A 16,397-nucleotide genomic window follows, 5' to 3' on the forward strand; every position below is an offset into this window, starting at 1 on the left:
AATGTGAGATAGTACTGATCTAAACAGACTTTGCAGACATTGCGACCACAACCCAGGAGAATGGGATCCTTTAAGATGTTGTAGCACCTGGCACAGGATAATTCCTGAGCAGAGAAAAGAAGCTGAAAATCTTTTTTTTTTTTAGCATGTTCTTGATGCAGGTCCAAACACACTGCTGTTCTGATGATACAGTATTCTGGATATCAAGTCAATGCTGTGTGACCCAGGGCAGCTGACTCATGTCGGTCGTAAAGTGAGCAGCCCATCTGCTAATGTGATCTATCAAACATTCAGAGTTTATTTTCAGGTCAGTGAGGGCTCATCAGTCGGAATGGATCAGCAGCAAGACATCACAAAGCACACAGTAGCTCTATATGAAGTAAAGCATGTTTAATGGGAATCAAATCACGATTTACCATTTTGATACAGTGGTTTTATAGGTTTATAACCTCATTCTGATATATATATTTGCACCCTAAACCTTTATTAGTGGTTCAGTCTAATGCTAACCAAGCTAGACTGCCAAATTGTGCCATGACCATATAAAATGTACAATGACACAGCAATTGCAACATGAACAAATGTACAGTTTGGAAGGCAATGGAGTATTTTTTAATTGAAATTGGGATGCGTATTTTGCCACTGGCCCTGAACATTTGGTGTGCCTCCTAATAAAATTGGCATTAAAACCTTTTCAACTCAGTTACTGAACTCACACCATGTGTCCATATGCACATTACATCACTCCTGCACAGTTACTTGCAGTTAATTATTGTGGCAAATGAAATGTCTTCCCCTTGAAAGCACTGAGGTCTGCATACTTAGTAAATGACACCCTTGCTCAGCAAAACAGCATTTAAAACAAATTAAAATTGAAAATGATCTTTCTGTACATAAAAATACTTAAAAACACATTGCTTATCTATTGTTTGTTTATTCAAGGATTATTGTTTATTTATATCTATAGTTATTATTTGAGAATCAATATGTCTTTAAAGATGGCAGTCTTCAAATTATCTTTGGGTCATGTGATGAAAGTTGCCAGACTGAGGAATCAATGATGCATCAACCACAGTTTTGGTAGCGCCTTCTGTCTGAATCAAAGCCAACAGAGATATTTACTGAGGAGTATGAGAGATATTTGAAGTGTTCACATTGGTCAAATTTAAATTCAGTAATCAAAAATGTTACATTTAGGTTCTCTATTGAGTCTGGTTCTTCTTAAGGTTTCTTCCTCATGTCATCTAAGGGAGTTTGTCCTTGCCACAGTCACCACCGGCTTTGCTCATTAGGAATAAACATACACTTATAAAGAACAATCTTATTGATTCTTTTGTACCTGATTATCTGTGTAAAGCTGCTTTGAGACAATGTCCATTGTTAAAAGTGCTATACAAATAAAAATTAATTTAATTGCAAATATGTGTGAGAAAGAATGGAGGAAAGAGGTATAATAACCTCCACTATTCTTAGATGTTCCATTTGAAATGTGCTTGTGCAGATATATGCTAATTCAGCTACAATTGTGTTAGGAAAGTCAGGTACTGACACACCTCCTAAATCCAGGTAAGGAGGCCTGGGGTACAGTCAGTGTTCCAATTCACCCCAAAGGTGTTCAAAAGGGTTAAGGTCAGAACTCTATACCACGCCACTCAAGATCCTCCACTCCAACCCATTTAAAGTATATCTTTATTGAGCTGGCTTTATGCACAGAGACATTGTCATGCTGGAAAAAATTTGGGTCTCCTAATTCAAGTCAAATTGAAAGTCAAATTTAATGCACTCCAATGAACTCTGTGGTAACAGTTTGGGAAGGGACCACATATGGCTGGACATTCAGGTGTCTCAATACTTTTGTTCCAAAAATGTATTAAGAACACTAAGGCAGCTTTCTCAGCACCACAAAAGGCTGGAGAGGCCTGATCTTCAGTGGAGAGAAACTGCACATGCTGTGGAAGATTGGAAAGACCTTCTCTGTGAAGTGGTGCGAAAACATGTGGATAACGGCATCGCTGGAAGGATCTAGGAACCACACCTCCCCTAAATCCATGTCCAGACGGATTCTGATGGTCTCAAGTTTGGCAGCCAAGGACAGAGGAGTATATACTTCTAAAGGGGACCGAGCACACAGCTTTTGGTCATCATACCCAATACCCCAAGCTCCGGTGGGAAAAACATTGCATTCTTTTCTCTGTCCAGACTCCGTGGTTACTCCAATCATCCAGAAGGTGCTGTTTCCCACCTCAACGTCCCAGCAGTGCAGCCCCGAAGAGAAGCCCTCGGAGCCCAGCACACACAAACTCTTAAACCTCTCGGGAGTGTCCATTACTGGTGGTCTGTTTTTCATATCAGCCTGGTCTTCATGGTCATCATCAATGTCTCTCACACTGGTCAGATCCGGGGACAGGATGAGCTGCGAGTGAGCTGTGTTTGGGTCCAAGACAACAGGAGCTGAAGAAAAAAAACAGATCATAATTAGTGTACATATAAAAGAAGTAAAATCTGACATAAGAGCCAATGTTTCATTTCTAGATGCTGAATGTGCACATTTTCATGAATAAAATGTTTGGAAAGAAATCTCACTGTATTTGATGAAGCTCTGCATTTTGTTCCAGACTTGAAACTGCAAATTGCCCAGGTACTTTGCAACACTGATCACTTCGAATGAAGAAATATTTACATCTAAATCGTTGTACTGAGCTCTAAAAATTAAAAATAGGAGTTAGGGCTTCCATAATCCAGATACCAGATAGCATCTTAATTTTATGACGTGAAAAAAAGTATTTAAAAAATTGAATGCTTGTATCTGCTGTGACAGAAGCATGATTATAAAAGTACTTAAATCAGGAGGGAAGAAAAATGTGACTTACTTTGCCAGATTTTTCTCAAAATTCTACAGTAAATAAACAGAAAAAAAAAATAGATTAAAGGTGCACACAAGATGCTTTTTAATCCAAATCCCACTTGTTCCTACAGAACACTATGACCAATCCCACTTATTGAAGCAGAAAGTTTTGACCCATTGAACATTTTCCTGTTCAAATCTTTGACCAATCCCACTTATTCCTGCAGCAAGTTCTGACCAATCCCCTATACTTCAGCAGAAGGTTTTGACCAATCTCACATAATCCTGCAGCAGGTTTGACCAATACCACTGATTCCTGCAGAACATTTTGACCAATACCACTTAATTATTGATATCTCACTCATTCAATGTTCCCATGATTTTTGTGAGAAAAATAAAGAGGGATGAGTCAGAAAATCCAAGAGAAGAAATGCATTCTGACCTTCAGAAATCTGATGTCTTCAGAATGTAATTGCACTTTTAATGCTTCAATAGATTTGGACAGAGACAATATCTCTTGTTGAATTTTTTCTAATTTGGTTTTTAGAGTCTCAGTTTTGTGCTTCACTTCTACATCCAGTTTAGTCATCATGGCTGCTTTTTCCTCTTGCAAAAAATGCGCAAGCTTCGTAAACTCCTCGTTAATCTGCGTCTTCATGTACTGAGCCTGTTGCTGATATGAATAACACAAGTATCAGTCAGTCAGACATGCACCCAATATATGTAAAAAAAAAAAAAAAAAAAAGGTACTCGTACAATTCTGTATAATTTTTTATTACTGTGTATTCTAGATTTCCACCAATGCTCTAAAAATCAAATACTGTCTGAATTGATCTGTCAACCAATATTAGAAAGATTCTAGTATAAAACCAGGGATACTGTAATTTAATATAATCACGTTATAGGATATTATTAGCTTTAAATGGCTATAGTCTAACTCATCTATTCTAGCTGTTCTCACCTGGATGTGATTTACATTCAGATGAAAGTTAACCTTGGCCCCCTGAAGGCTCTTCTTTTTCAGTGTCAGTGTATTCACTGCACTTTTAAGAATTTCCTGAAATCAGAAATGCACAAATTCATTCCATAGCAGGTGAATTCATTTTATTGATGCATCAAATAAACACCAAAAATATTTCTGAAATCAATTTTCCTGAAACCATGAAGAATTGTATACCTTTGCTTTTACTCACTTAAAATCATTAACCATTGCATGGGAAAAAGAAATAGTTGGAACAGTTAAAAAAAATAATAAAATAAAAAAATAATAATAATAAAAAAACAGTTAAAAACTAAAGGTATTTTACTAAAAATAATATTAGAAACTTAAATAAAACAATAAGCCCCCTTTTCATGTACATACTGTGTGTCAAAATCCTTGGGGATAAAATTAATGATTAATGAGTAAGAGCGAGATGGTTAAGGAGTGAGAGTGAGATGGTTAAGGAGTGAGAGTGAGATGGTTAAGGAGTGAGAGTAAGATGGTTAAGGAGTGAGAGTAAGATGGTTAAGGAAGTGAGATGGTTAAGGCTTGAGATGGTTAAGGTGTGAGATGGTTAGGGAGTGAGAGTGAGACGGTTAGTGAGTGAGATGGTTAGGGAGTGAGATGGTTAGGGAATGAGATAGTTAGGGAATGAGAGTGAGATGTTTAGGAGTGAGATGGTTATGGAGTGAGATGGTTAGAGAGTGAGAGTGAGATGGTTAAGGAGTGACAGAAGGATGGCTAGTTAGTGATAGTGACATGGTTAAGTTGTAAGAATGAACTGTAGAACATGTTATACAGTAGGTATACTGCTCGGCGCTATGATGTTTCGTGTATCTGTCCTACACTGACTTGCATTGTCTTTTGTGTTGCACTGCTTGCACATGATGCACTTTGTGTAGCCAGGACAACTTACTTTAGTCCTCTCTCTCTGTGTGTTACATAGCTCTCTGTTGTGTGATGTAGCTCTTTGTTGTGTGATGTAGCTCTATGTTGTTTTATGTAGCTCTATAGTTCTGGAGAAACGTTCTCTCATTTATCAGCTATATATGTTTGAAATGACAATAAATGTTTCTTGACTTGACTTGATATTGGATAAGCAGCAAGAGAGAGATGGTTAAATTGTAAGAGTGAGGTGTTTAAGGAGTGTTTAAGGTGAGTGAGAATGAGATGGGTGGTGAGTGACAATGAGATGGTTGGTAAATGAGAATGAGATGGTTATGAGTGAGAATGAGATGGTTATGAGTGAGAATGAGATGGTTAGTAAATGAGAATGAGATGGTTATGAGTGAAAATGAGATGGTTATGACTGAGAATGAGATGGTTAGTGAGTGAGATGTTTAGTGAGTGAGCTTGAGATTACTAGCTATATATGTTTGAAATGACAATAAATGCTTCTTGACTTGACTTGATATTGGATAAGCAGCAAGAGAGAGATGGTTAAATTGTAAGAGTGAGGTGTTTAAGGAGTGACATGGTTAGTAAATGAGAATGAGATGGTTGGTGGGTGAGAATAAGATGGTTATGACTGAGAATGAGATGGTTATGAGTGAGAATGAGATGGTTGGTAAGTGAGAATGAGATGGTTGGTGAGATGGTTGGTGAGTGAGAATGAGATGGTTGGTAAATAAGAATGAGATGGTTAGTGAGTGAGAATGAGATGGTTGGTGAGTGAGATGCTTAAAGAGTGACAGTGAGATGGTTAAGTATAAGGAGTGACAGTGAGATGGTTAGTGAGTGAGGTGTTTAGTGAATGAGCTTGAGATAGTTAATGAAATATAATGAGATGTTTGGTGAGTGACAATGAGATGGTTTAGGAGCTCACTTTTTGTTCAGAAGCTGCTTCGTCGACAGGGATAAACCGGTGCTGCAGGTGTTTGCTAGAATCTCTACATATTAAGCACGCAGCGTGTCCGTCATTCACACAGAAGAGCTTCAGCTTCTCCGCGTGGATGTCGCAGAGTGTCTCGGGATCTCCTCGGACCTCCAGGAAGGTCTGACACAGGTTTTTCAGAGCCAGGTTGGCAATAGGGCCTATCGTGGATCGCTTCCTACAAAGAGGACACTCTCTGTAGCCTTTGGTGTCCCAGTAGCGGTGAACGCAGCTTCTGCACGCGCTGTGACCGCACGACAGGAGCACGGGCTCCTTAAACACATCACAGCATACAGGACACGTGAAGTCTTCCTCAGAGAAAACACGTTTATTCGCCATAGTGAGAGCCTCATGAGCTACACACCTCCTGACCAGCTTTAACCAGAAAACCTCAACAAAATATTTCTTATTCCAGTTTCTTGTTCATGCGCTGCGCCTCGTCGTTTACCATCTATTACCATTACTTTCTGTTGGAAACAGGGTTGCCAGAAAACGATTCCCTTACTCAGTTCCGGGTTTAGTCATATTAATTCCGGTGCTACACCAGATTCTGTGACTATCGTATGTTATGACCATAGAGGGTGCTGTTGCTAAAATGCATCTTAAAATAGATCGTATAGAGAAGTTCGCTACGCAAACAGCGTAAATGCAAACCTCGGCGTCCACTGTTCATGAAATGTTGCGAGAACGCGCCTAGCATAAATCAGTCTTTTATGAACAGTTAATTGCGCATGCAACTGTTTCTTTGCAGCACGACGGCTCTGTTCTGCACGCGCGTTCAAGGTAACGTGCACGTAGGCGCGTTTTCGCAACAACATTTAATGAACAGTGGACGCCGATGTTTGCATTTACGATGTTTGCGTAGCGAACTTCTCTAGACCATCTATTTTAAGCTGCATTTTAGCAACAGCGCCCTCTATGGTCACAACATACGATGGTCACAGAATCTGGTGTAACACCTGTTTTACCTCAATGGCACATCAAAGAACTGTTTCTGAGAAGTGTTAAAAAAAAAAACGAGAAAAATATTAGTGCAGAAATGTACTACTTCTATTGAAAATTATAATAATATAACAGCAGCAGTAATGGGTCATTTTGTGAACGAAGCTAATCATACATCCTGCCAAGCTTCAAATGTTAACCTCAAATTTGTATTTTGTTTTTATTTTTTCTGTATTTTTGTAAATTTTAAAATGTGTTTAATTTCCCCACGTCCATCGTTTGCACCATATAGCCCTGACTACAATCCATATCATATTACAATTTTATTTTGCAATTGCATAATTGCAACTATTTGCAATTAATTGCAACTAATTGCAATTGTACAATCTGCAATTGTACAATTTTCTGAATCGTTTAACAGAAATAGACATAAAAAGTGGCATAAAGGAAATAATACATATATAAGCTACATATCTAGTTACTCCTCATCATAGCTTATTTAACTTTACCATGCACTGGGAGCTGTGAATGAATTCTTTCTATGAAACATTTCTTTTCTTTATTCTGCTTCATTGTTAAACGTTATTTGAACACACCTGGAAACAAGCTTATTCTCAGAAGTGTGGATCAAAACAAACATCATACATATTATACAGCCTGCATATAAAACTTTTGTATATGTGCAAAATGTGCGTAAAAAATATATGTAAAAAAAAAAAAACAGCATATAGCAGTGCATTTGTTTTTGTGCAAAGCACTGGTTTCAATATTATTGGCATCCCACAGTTAATATTTGGCGAATTAGTCCCTAGAGAGATTCGCATTGTTCTTGTCGATTTCTTCTCTGCAACATCTGAAACATTCGACCATTTCTGTCCACACGGGCTGCCCAGGTGCTTGTTCAGTCTCTTGTCATTTTGCGACTGGATTACTGCAACTCTCTGCTGGCAGGTCCACCTCTAAACACTATTCGATCCAAAACACAGCTGCGTGACTTGTGTTCAACCTGCCCACCACCCCACTGCATCGCTCCCTTCACTAGCTTTAAGTAGCTGCACATATCAAATTCAAAACACTGATGCTTGCCTACAAGGCCAAAAATGGACCAGCACCCTCCTACCTCATCTCATTTTGCACTGTACCACGCTGGTACCACCTTCTATCGGAGTAAGAGGTAAGCATACTTCAATACTTATACTGCTCCTCTCTGTTCTGGCACTGAAGTGGTGAAATGAACTTCTTATAGATGTCTAAACAGCTAAGTCCCTGGCTATACCTATCCCTGGATTACTGATCGGAAGGTCGGGGTTTCAAGCCCCGGTATCGCCAAGCTGCCACTCTTGGGCCCTTGAGCAAGGCCTATAACCCTTCTGTGCCTCAGGGGTGCCGTATCATGGCTAACCCTGCGCTCTGACCCCAGCTTCCGAGCAAGCTGGGATATGCGAAGAACAAATTTCACTGCGCTGTAATGTATATGTGACAAATAAAGTCTAATTTATTCTAAATTCTATCTTCAAGTCATCTCTTCAATCTTCAATCTATCTTCCTGAAACACTTAAACTAACACATTCCAAGTTTGCTTTGTTAAAAAAAAAAAAACAGATTACAACAGAAAAACAAACTCTCACAGAGCTCATTTATTTTAAATTGTAATCTGGCATACCAGTGTAGATTTATTTATTGGCAGAAACCAAAGCACTTTTGTACGTCGCTCTAGACAAGGGCATCTGCTAAATACCACAAATGTTATGTACATTTAAATATCATCCATTGTCTCTCATCTCTTATATGTGGCTTCAACTACTCAACTAGACTAAACTTATATGTAAAGCAAAAATAATAAAACCAAAGTGCATTAGTGCAGTTCTCAAAGACAGTCCAGTTGTAAACATCATAACTAGATCAAACAGGCCTTATTAAAGGGCCGTGTCCCTGATCCCATGTTTTGATAGTGGTCATGGCACCAACAAAAAACAGTCATGCCTTATAAACAAATTTGATGGCTTTATTATAACCATAGACATTATAATGTTGCTCACACTGTGAGATGCCAGAAAGTGACAGAGACGTTTTTAACAAATGTCATTTGACACCCCTACTTCTGTCAGGTTGGAAAAACCCTTGGCATAATATTTTGCACTAGGCACAAACACAAATAGAAAATGAATACAGGAAAAGCAGGGTGAATAACTGAAAGCGGTCACCTGAGCAAGGTTATGACTAACAACGCAAACTTTATAAAGTGAAACTGTTAGAGCACAAGATGTAGAAGAGGAACATTTTAAAGTGCATCAGTATTATGTCTAAATTGTGAGCAAACAATCGACACACAATTTTATATTATACAGATCAATCATGTTGCAACCGTAGCTGTGAAAGTTTAAGAAGCAAAACTTTTACAGCAGGTACCCTTACCCAGGATGACAATTATCGCATTTTATGCAAATAATAGTTAAGAGTTGAGAGCCTTGGTCAAGGGCCCAGGAGTAGCAGCTTGGTGGTGTTAGGATTTGAACGTACAACCTTTCAATTTGAAGTCTGACGTCTTAACCACTGAGCTACCACATATATATGTTAGTATTCCAACATCACACAAATGGTCAGAATATAGCCTAAAGTAATTCACATTTTTCATGCTGCTACAACACAATAAATACATTACAACTTTATATTACTCTACTATAGTCACAAATGTTAGTAACTGACACTTATTGCATTATGGAATGTCTCCTAACACCACCAAATGCTGGAGAGGAATGATCTTCAGAGGAGAGTGACTGCACATGCTGTGAAAGAATGGAAAAACCTTCTCAGTAAAGTGGTGCGAGAACATGTAAATAATAACATTACTGGCAGGATCTAAGAACCACACTTCATTCAAATCCATGTCCAGACGAATTCTGACCACTCTGGGTTTGACAGCCAAAGTGAGGGGAGTGTACATTTCTAAAGGGGATCGAGCACACAGCTTTTGCCCATCATACCTAATACCCCATGCTCCTCTTGGAAATACACTGGGGTTTTTCTGTTGCACAGTCTCACTGGTAACACCAAGCATCCAGAAGGTGTTGCTTCCTACATCAACATCCCAGCAGTGCAGCCCTGAAGAAAAGCCCTCGGAGCCCAACACACACAAACTCTTAAACCATCCAGGAGTGTACAAAACCGGTGGGCTAGGCTTGTTAGCCTTGGCCTCACAATCATCATCACTGTCTCTCACACTGGTCAGGTCTGCAGACAGGACGAGTTGTGGGTGAGCTGTGTTTGGGTCCAAAACAACAGGAGCTGGGGAGGCAAATAACAATTAGTGTATATTATTGATATCTAAAACAGGTATAGAAGGTTCTAGAAGGTTGTGGTAGGGAAGTTAGAATGTTGGAATTCTGATTAAAAGACTGTTTAAATCCCAGCACCACTATGTTACAAGTAACCCTCAACTGTTAATATAAATGCTATTATAATGAGACTAAATACATGAACATTTACACATTATAAACATGCAAAAAGAATGCAGACAATAATAACTGATATTAGCCAACTATCATTTACTAATTATGTGTAATCTTGGTTTTCACTTTCAAATTAAATGTAATATACATTCATTTGAAGATAAACTGGTGAGGCCCAGTCTATTAAATCATTCTAGTTCTCGAATAAATGAAAACAACGTGCGTCCAGTTATCAAATGGCTTTGAAAAAAAAAGGACTTACTGTATTCAATGATGCTCTGCATTTTGCTCCAGAGTTTGAACTGCAGATTTCCTACGTACATTGCAACATTGATAACTTCACCTGAAGCCACTTTTAAATCAGACCCTTTGTAATCGGCTCTAAATGAAAAACAAAAAACAAAAAAGAATGCCAGAATGTGAGTTTTTTTTAATAACATCTGGTTATTGAAATATTTATGCTTAAAATATATAGTTGCATCTCATTGGTTACAAATTAGCTTCAGCAGTAATCAGTAGCCAAACCATAGACAGATATTTTAAATTTGTGATGTCTTCTGTCTAAAAATGGCAACAGACTGTATCATTTAGTTTTTAAGGTTGTTTTTTAATGGAAAAAAAGTGTAACAGAAACAAAAACAAAAAGGAAGTCAAATCCAACTCACTTCGCCAAAGTCTTCTCAAAGCTCTGTAAAAAAGAAATGCTTATGATTAATAAACAAATTATGACCATGACTATAATTTATTCAATTCATAACCAAATGTATTCAATTAAAGGATTAAAAAATTAGGATAGATAAGATTGATGAATAAATGAGAGACAGAAAGGAAGCCTAACCTTCAAGAATTTTATGTCTTCTACTCCCATTTGCTTGCTTATATCACTAATAGTACCGCACAGTGACTGCAGTTCTTGATTGATTTGTTCTATTTTGCTTTCCAGACTCTTTGTCTTCTCTTTTTCCTCCTTATTCAACTGAGCCATCATGGCTCTATTCTCCTTTTGGAGAAACTGCCGAAGTTTGGTAAACTCCTCCTTTATTTGATTCTTTATATACACTGTCTGTTGCTGAGATGATTAACACAAGTTCAAGTTAGCCAGACATTATATTAGGATTTATTTATAAATCCTAATATAATAGACACTAATATTAATTTTAGTAAAAAACAAACTTCTGCACAAATAAACCCTGCATAGTACAAGTTACTTAAAATTAATTAAATAAAAGTAAATTACTGTCATTATTGGGTGTTTTTGGCAGGAATTCCACCAGAACCATATATATTATCGATGAAAAGTTATCTTTTGTGCACACTTTTATAAATGATCAAATCATATAATAGCTTAATTAAGTTTGATGATAAAGTAAAATGGTTTGCCATTCTCACCTTTATGTGATCTATATTTTGGTGAAAATGGGCCTGGGCATTTTGGAGGCATTGAACTTTCATTTTCAAGGCATTCAGTGCGCTCGTAAGAACATCCTATTGAATAAAGAATACATTATTTATTCTAAATGCAAATAATTTCATTTTATTAAAAATGAAAAATGAGCTGAAATTAAGAACAAACTTGACCAAAATCAATTAAGAATTTTTTATATTATTCCATTTTTTCTGTAATAAGGTTGACTATCAATAGCATTTATGATGATAACAATAGAGAATTGCAAGGAAGGCTGTTGATATATCTGGTTTATATTAATTACACTTTTAATAGTAAGATGCTATTTTATTCAATTATATTCATGTTTTTAATAAAGCACAGTAATGTTCTGGCATTGAATCGCTTTGAGTTGTTGAAACACAAATCTGTGTCCAACCTTGAGTAACAAGCTTAGTAATGAATAAACTATGGCAATGCAAACAACAGTATAGGATGGTTGGAAAACACAACAGTAGAACAACAAGACCCATCCTGGGTGGTGGGACATATATGTTATAAAGCACAACAAAACAACAGTATATATCTAAAAAAAAACCCATTGTTTTTAGGTGTACACTGAGATACAATTAAGGATAAAAAGATTTTACACAGCAATGACCATTTGGAGGTCAATTTCAAAATTAGGGTTATAGTTAGCCTTTAGGACTGTTGTCATTGTTGAAACATTTGGTTAAATTTGAACTTAATTTGACTTTAGCATGTGTAAAGATTACCTTCAGTTCCGTTACTGCTTCGTCGACAGGAATAAAGCAGTGTTGTGAGTGTTTATTTGAATCTTTGCATTCCAAGCATGCGGCATGTCTGTCAGTCACACAGAAGAGCTTCAGTTTCTTTCTGTGAATGTCGCATAGTGTCTCTGGATCTTCTCGGACCTCCAGGAAGGTCTGACACAGGTTCTTCAGAGCCAGGTTGATAGTAGGGCTTATTTCAGATCGCTTTCTACAAAGAGGACACTCTTGGCAGCCTTTGGTGTCCCAGTATCGGTGAACGCAGCTTCTGCACACACTGTGACCGCACGACAGGAGCACAGGTTCTTTAAATACATCACAACACACAGGGCAGGTGAAGTCTTCCTCAGAGAAGGGCCGTTTAGACGCCATTCTGAGACCTTTATGAGCTACACACTTACTGATGAACTAATGTTTCTGTTTTGCTTTTACATACGTATTTTTTTTGTTTCACTTTCTCTTTTATTTCTAAAAACCAGGAAGTGTATGTGTATTGGGAAAGAACCCAGAATGCCTAATTTACTTTCACTTCAAAGTCACGAATGGGAATCTTTGGGACAAACAAGATCATCACTATTGTGGATGAAAAAATCGCCAAAATCAGTTCAGCACCAAACTACTCCTGTATATATTATATAAAGTAATGTTCAAAACATATGACAAGCCCAGTTATGCCACACAACTATAACTAACGCACATTTTATCAATAACAAAAATCCTAAAACTACAATATCTTCAGATCCTCTTTGAACATCTTTTCCATGAGTTACATCCTTACAGTACGTGTCCAGTACATGAGTAATATATAATAGATTATGTAAACAGCACATTTTTTGTTTCCACAGCAATCCTGGAGATCCTGGGGGAAAAAAAGCATAGACTCACATCTATCAATACATTTTCTTTAATGAAAAAGGCTTCATATATTTTACTATCTATTCTTAAGATTGATTGAAAGCAGCATGTATCCTACTTACTGTATGTGCTGGTGCACATAAGCCTTTGTGTTCCCTATTAATGATATACACCATAAAAACTTAGGTTTATCAAAAATTATTTCATCCTGCTTCTACATGGTTCTGGTATGTGAAAAAAGGCAATTGTAAATACCAAGTCCAATAGATAGACACAACATTCACTCAATACATATGCCCAAATATAGGCCTACATATGCTTAAAAATACAAAGCCATACGCAATCTTTCAATTCATTCTATTCAATCTGATCCTTGAAAATACTGAGCTTTTGTGTACTTCTGTGTACAGTTTTGTTCCATCCATTAAGGCTCTTCTGGGTTCCTCTACACTTCTGAAAGCAAGCTATGCTAAACTGTCCCTTGCTACTGTCAAAGTGTGTGTGAATGTGGGTCACATTGAGATTTGAATTTCTCTGCTGAGTTCTGGAAAAATGTCCTTGTTGTCTAATAAAATTACTTTCAAATCTATACACAGTATAAAGTTTACTGCATCTGTTTGGTTAACTGCCAGTAGAAGGTCCCTTTTTTTCATATAGTCCCTTCTCTTAAACGCTAACTTGTTTAAAGAACTGACTACTTGTGGGTGTGTAAGGAAATAACCTGGAAAACCGCATATTTTTCATTCAGTTCCAGTTACCAGGGTTACCAGGGTTACCAGGTTTTCATGACTGACTCTTGCTTATGGTCAATAAAACCAGGTCAAAAGCCAATCATAGTAAAAAGAGACTTTTTACGTTTTTACTGTTACAGTATTGCTTTTTACTGGCACAAAGAGACAAACATTAACACATGTTTTGTCTAATTTGGAGTGGATGAACTCAAGTGGTCTGTAAACAACATTTGCCTCACTAAACATTTTAATGAACTGGAACATGGACTGTACCACAGAGCCCTTACCCCAGTGCCTCATCAGTGCCTGCTCTCATTAATGCTCTTGTGGCAACATGATCCCATAGACACACATCAAACTAGTACATGAATTTATGCACACACACACACACACACACACACACACACACACACACACACACACACACACACACACACACTGTACAATTTGTCAACAAAAGGGGGAAAAATATATTTCCTCCCTATACTCCCCAAAGCTAGTGAAATAAGCAAACATACATTTAGACATAATATTTAAGTTTAGGTGCAAAAATCTATTTATTTATTAATTTCATCCTAAGCACATGTTTAAAAAAAAAAAAGTCAAATTGAATCACAATTACATCATTACAATACAATATTAAATTGCAATGAATTAGAACAATAATTATAACAACTTTGTTAGACAAAATAAACTGTAAACTATTTTAAACTTAAAACATGGACATTCTAAAAGAAATCGAAGAAAATAAAGAAAAATGGGGAATAAAATTAATGCATGAATGTACTGCTTCAAATTTAAACTCATTTTATGATAGTTTTTTGTATAAAATACCAAATCACAAAAAATCATTAGCACTCATTCTTGCTCTTATATTGATCAAGGCATGCACACATGTTCCTCTAAAGCTAAACAAATGATACAGGGCCCTTATTCCGATTTTACTTTACTCACTCAAGGTTTCAAGAACTGTCATGGGTACAATCATCATGGGTAAAATCTTAACAGGGGAGTTCTTCATGTGACTCCAGAAAAATGGATAGACTTTCTCTGTAAATGTGTGATTGAAGATTTTGATATCTGTCTCATTGAGAGGATCCGAGAAGGACACCTGTCCTTTGTCCCAGTCCAGCTGTATTCTGATTTTCTGGAGTCCTCCCTCGGCAGAGAATGGAGACTTTGGCCGACCAGGCGAGCGAGTGTAAAAGCCGCAATTATACTCCACACTCCAGACCCCATTATAAAACAGCCCTGCGGTTTTTGGATTCGACTCTGTGGTTATTCCCACCTCCCACAAACTCCTATTCCCAACCTCGACATCCCAGCAATGGCTCCCTGAGTCAAAACCCTCAGAGCTGAGGACACACGCACTTGATTCGAACCTTTCAGGGTTATCAGGAATGTGCGTCATATCTTCTGTTTCATCAAATGTCATGCTGGTCAGATCTTCAGACAGTTTAAGGGACACGTGTGCTGTGTTGGGATCTAGAATGATGGGACCTAATAACAGAGATCATAGAGAGGAGCAATAAAGGAGATGCAGTGCATACATGATTATATATGTTCATACATTTTGCAATTTTCTGAAGTTTAACAAGCAATGTTTCTTTCAACAATGTGTGTAAGATATAAGTTCATAAATATTATCTAGATCAGAGACGCACAAACCAGGGCTCATAGGCCAAGTTGGCTTGTGGTGATTTTTGTTTTGGCCTGCCATGTCATATATTAGAAGAGTTATTCATGTCATGATTCATGTATCTAAGAAGGTCACGGAATATCTGTATCAGGCATTGAACTCTATTTTACAATAAACTGGATCGTTTCACATTGTACTATACGTTATTATTTTTGCCCCTTCACAGGAAAAGGTTTGTTTTTCAGTGTCAGTGAAAACATGGTATTCCATTTTCTTTTTCTTTGTGACCTTTCTGATTTCCCTTAATCATAAGTAGGCACCAGACTTACTGTACTGCACAATGTTCTTCATTTTCTCCCAAACTCTGAATTGCAGGTTGCCCAAGTGCTTTGCTTCATCAATCAGTGCTCCTGAAACCATCTGTGGATCCTGCAAAGAGCACTGAGCTCTAGAACAACATCCAAAAGTCAGTATGGTGCTGAGTTTCCAAACTAACATCATGCAAACGTCAAAATAATGTAAATTTTTTGGTGAAATCCTAAGTGAGAAAAACTACATTATCGGTGAACCTAAATAAAACTGTATACAACAAATGCATAGTTCTATTGAAGAAAGTGTTTAGTTTAATGTTTGGTTGTTATTGTTATGGAAATTGTTGTGAGGAGACTTTTAAGTGACATTAACGGAAGAAGTCTCCAGTGTCGGTGCTTTGTGAAATTAATAACTGTGCATTAAAGAATCAGTACAAAAATAATAAGCTGGTGAGGGGAATGATGAGGAAAAGTTTTTTACGAGCATTAAATGCAGCTATAAATGGATAAAAAGTATATTGTGTTTTGGCTAATTGCTGTGCTATAAAATAACAGAATTATGACATGCCGCAAAAGTGTTTTTATTGGTAAATAA

The 16,397-nt window shown here is 37.2% G+C and overlaps 3 protein-coding genes across 8 annotated transcripts in view; all 3 read right to left on the reverse strand.

The window, feature by feature from the left end:
• Nucleotides 1–1,671: 1,671 nt before the first annotated feature.
• On the reverse strand, nt 1,672–6,256 carry LOC124375602 (zinc-binding protein A33-like). The gene is made up of 6 exons (XM_046834103.1): nt 5,653–6,256; nt 3,807–3,902; nt 3,288–3,518; nt 2,871–2,893; nt 2,584–2,702; nt 1,672–2,451 (listed from the first exon to the last, which is right to left on the reverse strand). Exons 1-6 carry the CDS (start codon nt 6,037–6,039, stop codon nt 1,880–1,882), a joined length of 1,428 nt encoding a protein of 475 aa, XP_046690059.1. The 5' UTR covers nt 6,040–6,256; the 3' UTR covers nt 1,672–1,879.
• Nucleotides 6,257–8,630: 2,374 nt separating this feature from the next.
• On the reverse strand, nt 8,631–12,686 carry LOC124375381 (zinc-binding protein A33-like). 5 transcript variants are annotated; one of them, XM_046833662.1, is made up of 7 exons: nt 12,252–12,686; nt 11,481–11,576; nt 10,930–11,160; nt 10,757–10,779; nt 10,354–10,472; nt 9,627–9,927; nt 8,631–9,428 (listed from the first exon to the last, which is right to left on the reverse strand). In XM_046833662.1, the coding sequence occupies exons 1-7, from the start codon at nt 12,636–12,638 to the stop codon at nt 9,359–9,361; spliced, it is 1,227 nt and encodes a 408-aa protein (XP_046689618.1). In that variant the 5' UTR covers nt 12,639–12,686; the 3' UTR covers nt 8,631–9,358. The 5 variants fall into 5 exon arrangements, with proteins under 5 accessions (XP_046689618.1, XP_046689616.1, XP_046689617.1 ...); XM_046833660.1 differs by having other exon boundaries at nt 8,631–9,927; XM_046833661.1 differs by lacking the exon at nt 11,481–11,576 and having other exon boundaries at nt 8,631–9,927.
• A 1,718-nt stretch (nt 12,687–14,404) lies between these two features.
• Nucleotides 14,405–16,397, reverse strand: part of LOC124403691 (zinc-binding protein A33-like) — a 4,583-nt gene continuing 2,590 nt past the window's right edge. For both annotated transcript variants that reach the window (XM_046877401.1, XM_046877400.1), the window contains exons 5-6: nt 15,821–15,939; nt 14,405–15,352 (exon numbers count right to left, since the gene is read on the reverse strand). In XM_046877401.1, coding sequence (XP_046733357.1) covers nt 14,799–15,352; nt 15,821–15,939 — 673 coding nt within the window. In that variant the 3' untranslated portion in view covers nt 14,405–14,798. The remainder of the gene's footprint in view (nt 15,353–15,820; nt 15,940–16,397) is intronic.

The sequence above is a fragment of the Silurus meridionalis genome, chromosome 21 (assembly GCF_014805685.1).
Source record: "Silurus meridionalis isolate SWU-2019-XX chromosome 21, ASM1480568v1, whole genome shotgun sequence".
Classification (NCBI taxonomy): domain Eukaryota; kingdom Metazoa; phylum Chordata; class Actinopteri; order Siluriformes; family Siluridae; genus Silurus; species Silurus meridionalis.